Source organism: Aptenodytes forsteri, unplaced genomic scaffold (assembly GCF_000699145.1).
Source record: "Aptenodytes forsteri isolate BGI_AS27 unplaced genomic scaffold, ASM69914v1 Scaffold258, whole genome shotgun sequence".
NCBI classification, from domain to species: Eukaryota; Metazoa; Chordata; class Aves; order Sphenisciformes; family Spheniscidae; genus Aptenodytes; species Aptenodytes forsteri.
Genome location: NW_008795250.1, coordinates 1300725 through 1308361, shown reverse-complemented (window position 1 = coordinate 1308361; position 7637 = coordinate 1300725). Strand labels below are relative to the sequence as shown.

Genomic DNA, 7637 nt, shown 5'->3' with positions numbered 1-7637 from the left:
GGCCCATCGATCCAGCCTGTCCAGGTCCCTCTGCAGAGCCTTCCTGCCCTCGAGCAGAGCAACGCTCCCATCCTCCCCCGGTACCATCAGTGCTCCCGTACGCCCTCACCTCCAGAGGCGCTGCAGCTGGCTGGCAGGATACTGGAACACGCCGCCTCGCGCCACAGCCAAGGTGCTCAGTACTTCAACATCATGGAGTATTCGCTCGCACTCCCGATTCCCCTTCTTTATCTGGTGTCAAAGCAAGGAGAGAAGGAAGATGCTTAGGAAATTGGTAGCTGGGAGTGGATCTCTCACACCAGCAGCAAAAGCCCAGCTCCAGTGCAGGAAGGTTGGTTATTTGTAGCTGTCATGAGTTTGCCATTACCAGCGAGTTATTTTTTGCCACAGATTGAACAAACTCCCAGCACAGGCCATAGCTTCCCGTCTCTGTTCTCACCTTCCTCCCCTTCTTCTGACTCTTCACCCAAGCTCTGCAACTATCTGCTAAAGCGAAGGACGTGATAGCTGTTGACTAAGGGGGCCCTGCCGTGTCCAGGCTTCCTTCTCACCCCTTGAAGAAAGTCTGACAATACATCTGCCTTTTGGAGTCCTGTCTACAAGGTGGCTCCCACTGTTTGAGACCTAAAGGGCGCTGTCCAAACCCTGGAGCCACCTGAGCAGCAGTGAAGAGAACTGAGAATGGTCGTCTTGCCTGGGGGTGGGGGAGACCGCTGCCCCCCGTCCCGTGCGTGCAGTCACCTGGGCCTGGGTGGTGTATGTGCCGTTGTGCAGCTCGAGGAAGAGCTCTCCCACCCAGGTGCACAGCTGCGACGATTCCTTCTCCAGGACAGAAAAGAGTCGGTCGGGAGTGGAGATCTGAACCCTGCAGGAGAGAGGCACAAACAGCGATGAGCCAGGGGAGAAGCCTGTGCTTCTAATGGTGCATCCCGACCAGGGAGGTGACAGCCCCAGAACCCAGGCCTGAGAAACCCCAACACAACCACACGCAGTGTTCCCCTCAACCTCCTCCTACCCCTCTCCCACTCCACGCTGCTCTTCCTGCCTGCCACGGAGATCTGGACATTCCCCAGGCAGGGATTGACTGCCACGCACCGCTGCTGTGCTGGCCACTCACCCCACGGCTCTACTGAGGGCTCGCAAGCAGTCCAAGGCTGCCCCGTGTACCTGTTCTTACAGCTCTTGATGATGGAGAGGCTGTCTCCCTGACAATCTTTCCTAGCCCTCTGCTCGCCCTGCTTGCTCCCTGCCCTCCTTCGCACACCCTTTCTTTTGGCACTGCTGAAGGCCAGGCCCGCCTCAAAACAAGTGCTCCTGCAAGGAGAGAGGAAGGGAGCTCTCCTCGCACCTTGGCAGCCCGTCTGTGTCACTCATTCTCTTCATCCTGTCCAGCATCTTCTGCGTGGGGCCCCCTCCTCCATCTCCAAAGCCAAAGAGGAGAGCGCTGTGGTTCACACGTCCTTTGTCCTTGTTGTTCTTCACTGTTTTCAGCATCTAGAGGGATTTTTGGACAGCTGCAATCCCCTGGCGCCCAGCCCCAGCTCCCACAGCTCCACACAAGAAAGCCAGGTCAGCCTTTAGGGTGCAAAGCCCAGTCCTGCCCCCCCTTCCCCAACCCAAACTGCCAAAATCAGGCACGGACACATCTCGGAGGCAGGCAACTGACTGCCAGGCACCCAAACACCCTTTTTCCAGCAATGCTGCCAGCTATCCCGCTCCCTTCCCAGGCAGTGCCCTCTTCTAGGAGCCTCAGATCTGCCCCCGAGGGGCTGGCACTGCACTTCACATGCAGGTCTGGCAATCTCACTCACCTCCTCCACTCGCCCGTGCATCCCATAGGAGTCACCAGGGGGGAAATGGGTCAGGACTCGGGAACCATCAATGCCTTCCCAGAAAAAGGTGTGATGCTGGAGGGAAGCCAAAGGAAAGCATGTGTGTCTCGTACAGCCCCCCTGTACCACACAGTGCCAAAATGCTAAAGCACAGCCCCACTGTTTCTAGGAGTTCCCAAAAAGACATCTCTGGTCATGCCGGTACCAGAAAGAGATAAATTCACCCTCAGCTCAGTGTTTCAAGGCTCCCAAGCTCATCTCCCACACAAATGTGTGCGTGGAGGGCACACTTCAACCACATCAGCGCAGAACTCTCGCGCTAAAAGCCCAAGCTTCCTCGCAAGCCCTGTCAAACACACAAAGCCCAGCACCTTTGTCACCAGGGAAGTGCACAGGGGACAGGCACTTCAGAGCCCCCCGAGGACTCAAACTGGGCCTTCACTTTCTCTCCATGGGGTTGCAGGATGCCCCGACAGATCAGTGCAAGGAGTCAGTTGCACAAGGATGGGGAATGCCACAAGGGCAGGGGACAGCAGAGGAGAGGCTGGGTTTGCTGTCTGTTAGACCTGCACGCAAGTCACAGCTTCCCATCTGGAAGCAGAAGGAATTTGTAGGCCAGGGGCCCAGCTGGGATCTCTAACCGTGTCCTTCCTCTCCCCTAAAGCCTGACAGGACGTTGCTACCACCATAAACTGGTGGCTTCTTGAAGAAGAGCCTGTGTCAGCTGAGCTGAAGGACTGGCTCGACCTGTGGAACCAACAGGTCCAGCCCTGCAGACAGACTCCAGCAACCACAAGTCCATCCCCTGGCAAGAGGGGAAGCACAGCTCACCGGAAAGGTGTTCACCAGGTTCCAGCTGAGCTTCTGCGTGAGGAACCGCCTGATCCCACAGCCACGCATCAGCTGGGGCAGCTGGGCTGAGTATCCAAACGTGTCCGGCAGCCAGAACTGGGAGCAGACGTGACAGCAGCAGAGGGAGAGAGACACACGTGAGTCACACCGGCCACAAATCACAGCCTGAGCTCGTGGAGGGTTTCTTGGTAGTCAGGCTCTGAGCCCTTCTTGCAGAGGGAACTGAAGATGTGCTAGACAAGGAACAATTCTAGAGACCTGCCAGGGATCTACAGGCAATATAACCAAGGCCCAGGGCTGTGCTAACTGCCACGATACATGGGGGATTAGATATTCACTCATCACAGCTTTAGCTGCAAAAAGCAGGCCAACGTGAGGCACCTGAACATCGTATCTGGAAGGCAAACCAGAGAGAAACCCTCACGCATAGCAAGAGGTGGAAGGAGACGGTGTGCAAGGAAGGTGTGTTGGAAAAGAGCAAGTACCTCTGAGCAGATCCGGCCAAACTGCTCCTGGAAGAACCGCTGTCCCTGGAGGAACTGCCGCACCATGGACTCCCCGCTGGGCAGGTTCCCATCCTGGGTGGAAAGGACAGGGAGTCCATGCGGCAAGCCAGGAGCCAGGGAAGGGGAGGTCTTGCGAGCGCCCCGTTCCTATCCACTGTCATCCTGACCCGGCAGATCACCAGGAGGATCTGGACAGAGCTCGGCAGAGGGCAAAAGGAGGAACAGAGCTCAGCCAGTCCAGGACCAAAGCTCCTTTCTCAGGGAATGAGACAATCTGGGAGAGGGGTGGTATTTTTGCGAGGCTAGACACTGCAGACAGCTGCTGTTTTCTGGGCGCGGAGACAATCACCAACCAGACGGGCTCTGCTCTCCCCCTCCAGTGTCAGGACCAGCCCCAGAGGGATGGCGCAGGGAGGATGCGGCGAGCCAGGCTCACCGTGCTTCTCACCATTTCTACCCAGGTGCCTCCGACAGGAACGAACTGCCCCTTCGCCACAAAGTCCTGAATCTGCACGTAGAGCCCGGGGTACCAGCTCCGCACCCACTCGAACTGCTGCGCCTGCCAGAGCACAGAGATCAGCCTCAGCTCCCACCACATCGCTCCACACCGATGTCCCTCCTCTCTGCAACTGCACAGGACGCTCCCGGTCATTCCCCCCGTCTCGTTTTGGGTCATGCTGGGAGAAGCAACATGCCACGAGCAAAAAGAGAGCTCCCCAGAGGGAGATGGCTCACCTGGGAGCAGGCGAAGGTGAGCTCTGGATTGCACTCCATCAGACGGACCACCGTGACCCAGCTCCGAGCGCACTTACGGATGGTCTCCTCATACGGCCACAGCCAGGCTGCGGGGACAGACACGTGGCCCCACCGCGGTTATTGCTCGGCACAAGCTCCTTTGGGAATGGGGCTGTGCTGCCTTTCGCGGATCAGCCGGGGAAAATGCTAGAGCAAAATGCTGTCCTTTGACTAAGTGCCTGACAGCAACACAGCCTGGGGCCTCCAGCTCCCACTTCTCCTGCTGCCTTTCTGTAGAGACTGACACCCCTCCAGGGACTGGAAATCGAGGGGTGAAGTCCAACAGGTGGAAGATAGCGGTCTGTAATTCATCCCTCAGCAGCAGCCCCGTCAGTGCTCCAGACGGCACAGCTAGCCAGACGCGTTCCCCTGCCTCGGTGACAGACCAGCTGTATGGCAGCACAGGGGTCCCTTTCCCTTCCCTCGGGGCACAGTACCCAGTGCCTGGAGCCCAAGGGCAGCCAGCTCTCCCCTTGGGCAGCACGCCCTGGCCTCCAGGTCAGCAGAGAGGGAGCGCCGTGCTGCTCTCACCAGAGTCAATGTGGCAGTGACCCACGGCATGGATGGTGTGCTGGCTCTCGCCGTTCCTCTGGCTGAAGATCGCCGCAGCCAGGTCACGGGCAGCGGGGAAGGTGGAGGGGTCCATAACGTCACACACGTTGACCATCTGGTTGGCAGCGTACAGTGCCTGGAAACTCCTCTGGTTTTCCTCCCCGAGGAGCTGGGGTTGGGAGTGATAACAGCTTGACTCAGAGCTCAGCACATCCTCTGGCTCCAAGCAGCTCTTTGTACCAGCTCAGATGCCACCTGCCCCAGGGAGAACCCGCTACCTCCTTCCAACATCTGACTCTGCCAGTGGTGCCAGGTAAACACCATGTCCCTGCTTCACAGACACAACCTGATGTCTTTGCTCACGTGCCTTCTAAAGCCAGGTTACACATAGGCCCATCCCAGGGGGCTCTGGTCTAACAGATCCTGCCTTGGAGCAGAAAGGGGATGAAAAAAACACCTGTGGCTTCTCTCTGTTCAGTTTTCTGCTACTCTAGACAATGTCAATTGCATTAAAGCAGCAGGAGCAAACATTTGCTCCTCCAGGGCCTTCTGGTGGGAGGAGATAGGTCATGGAATGGTGGGAGAAGGGGATAAAATGAAGTTGTGGAAGGAGGTGGAAAGGGTGAGAGAAGGGAAGAAAAGGAGCTCACAGACCTGGGCCATGTCCAGCAGTATTTCCAGATCCACCAGCAGTTCATAGACATCCCTGTTGAAGACGACCAGCTCAGCCTTGCTCAGGGTGAACCTCCTGTCAGGATCCGGAGGGGCAATCATACTGCCCTTGCCGGCCCCAAAGAGACCGTTGCAGGCCAGCTCCACGTACAGCGTCAAACTGGAGAGCAAAAGGAAACCATCAGGGAGCAGACCACAAGCAATCGGCTGGGAAAGTCCATTCCCCTCCCTGTGGTGCGACCGGCCTGACCTGAACAACGGACAGAGCCCCTGAATGCTGAACACTTCCCAGAGCACCTGGGTGTCTCAGCCCGGCCTCTTGGCTTCAAACAACGCCAAGCTCCCCCAGCGGTGGGGGGCTCCCTGGGGCTCCAGCCAGGCTGACCACCCACCTGCGGGGGTCCGTCTCGTTCAGGCTGCTCGTCAGGATGTAGCTGGTCTTCTCACCTTCCTTAGTCAAACCCTGCAGGGGAAGACAGCACATTTAACACACATCTTCAGAGGTCCACGACGGCAGGTGGGACGGGCAGGACAAGACACATCCAGCTGGATGGAGGGGCCTGGTCCCACGTGCCGTGGGACAATGCTTCCCACAAGAACAACCGGCACGGAAACTGCTGCTGCCCCAGCAGTTACACAAACCCTGCGGACACCACCACAGAGCAGGGCAGGGCTGCAAAAGGTCACCTGAGCCATTCCACCCCCGCCAAAGCAGGACTGAAGTTGACATGTGTGACAAGAGTCTGTCCCACTCTTCTTGACAGCAGTGGAGATTCACACTGCAGGCCCAATGCTTGCCTATTCTTCTTCCAAGACAGATTTGCTAACGCCTAAGCAAGGGATTTTCAGCCATTACCAGTTTGTAGACCAGAATTTTAACTCCTGGCGGGGTGCAACCTCTAGAAAACAGACTCAAACCCACCACCAGCAGGCTTGCCTTTCTGGGCCGAACTTTGGAAATAGCCAGCACAGCGTGCAAACCATGAGCATAGCCCTCTCTCCCACCCCACGTACCAGGCTCTTCACAAACACTGCCCCTCTCTGCACAGCAGGTTTTCTCGTATTTAAAGACAGCTCTCCTATTGCCTCGGAGATTACCACTTAAGGCTAAAACACCCTACAACGACATATCCTCCTTCTGTTTTTCTTCATGACCACTCTGTCTAGACCTCCAATTGTTCTTGGTTCTCTCCTGTTGGTCCACGTGTTATTTGACACCCCCCAACACAGGTAGGCATTCCTCTGAAGAGTGCCTATCAAACAGGAGAGGGTTTCTTCTGCTTCCCCATTGCAGAGGGGTTAGGGAGATAACCACTCTGCACGTAGCGGAGCGCCTGGCACAGCTGGCACACCTCTGATCCACACCTCCTTACCTGGACAGGCTGAGCATCTCGCCACACCATGCCCTCCCCGTCGCTCTCCCAGACAAAGTGCACTTCCCGCCCTGCCCATGCCGGGGGGATGTTCAGCTCCACCTTAAACCAGCAGGTCTCCCACCTGGAAGAGAGCAGGCAGCAACCTCAGCCCACCGTGAGACCTTCCCCCGAGGGAAGCCACAATTCCTCAGAGCCTCCATGGAGAAAGCAGAGTGGGGACTGCTCACAACCCTTACGGCAGGCTAGTGCCCAGGCTGCAAGGAGGCACGGCAGGCCCAGCGGGCGAGGAAGCTCAGAAGGCAGCACACAAACCCCGTGGTTCTGGCCCCAAACCAGGCTCTTCTGGGACCCCAGAGAAACAGACGGTAGCATCATGTTTTTGACCACTGCTAGGAAACAAACCCAGTCTTCTCCCAGGCCTGACAAAGCATACAGGTCCCTCGCAGAAGCAAGCATCAGAGTCACAACCATGACTACGAACACGAGCTCTCAGCAGAAAGGATCAATGAACCCGGCTCTTCACTCTCCTTGCAAACAGACACATCTCAGCCCATTTCCTTATGAAAACTCCCTAAGGGCTTCTGGGCAGACACCTTCTACCTAAAGCACGCAACAGGGAGGAGGATTATCATCTCATTTCTTTGCCATTGAGAGCTCGTGAGGATTCATGCACACAAGTAACACTGAAGACGCGAGCTCCAGCCCCACCGTGCTCACGGTACCACCGAAACCTGGTACTCACGTGGGCCCGAAGGAGTCTCCCACTTTAGCCGTTCTGAATTCCTGCCCGACGGCCTCATCGTATGGGATGCTGAGGATTCATGCACACAAGTAACACTGAAGACGCGAGCTCCAGCCCCACCGTGCTCACGGTACCACCGAAACCTGGTACTCACGTGGGCCCGAAGGAGTCTCCCACTTTAGCCGTTCTGAATTCCTGCCCGACGGCCTCATCGTATGGGATGCGCCGCGGGGTCTGGAAGCAGGAGAGCGACGCCGGCGGACAGCGATCCCCAAAGAGCCTATGGTCAGAGACAGCCGGGACACGACTA

The 7637-nt window shown here is 57.2% G+C and overlaps 1 protein-coding gene across 1 annotated transcript in view; it reads right to left on the bottom strand.

Annotated features, from left to right (window-relative positions):
- Window positions 1-7637, bottom strand: part of MAN2C1 (mannosidase alpha class 2C member 1) — a 17641-nt gene that overhangs the window by 6329 nt on the left and 3675 nt on the right. The window contains exons 2-14 of the mRNA XM_019471950.1: window positions 7482-7607; window positions 6583-6706; window positions 5602-5672; window positions 5192-5369; window positions 4517-4706; window positions 3926-4032; window positions 3639-3749; window positions 3170-3262; window positions 2664-2780; window positions 1812-1907; window positions 1349-1494; window positions 742-865; window positions 110-231 (exon numbers count right to left, since the gene is read on the bottom strand). Of these exons, the coding sequence (XP_019327495.1) occupies window positions 110-231; window positions 742-865; window positions 1349-1494; window positions 1812-1907; window positions 2664-2780; window positions 3170-3262; window positions 3639-3749; window positions 3926-4032; window positions 4517-4706; window positions 5192-5369; window positions 5602-5672; window positions 6583-6706; window positions 7482-7607 (1605 nt within the window). The remainder of the gene's footprint in view (window positions 1-109; window positions 232-741; window positions 866-1348; window positions 1495-1811; window positions 1908-2663; window positions 2781-3169; window positions 3263-3638; window positions 3750-3925; window positions 4033-4516; window positions 4707-5191; window positions 5370-5601; window positions 5673-6582; window positions 6707-7481; window positions 7608-7637) is intronic.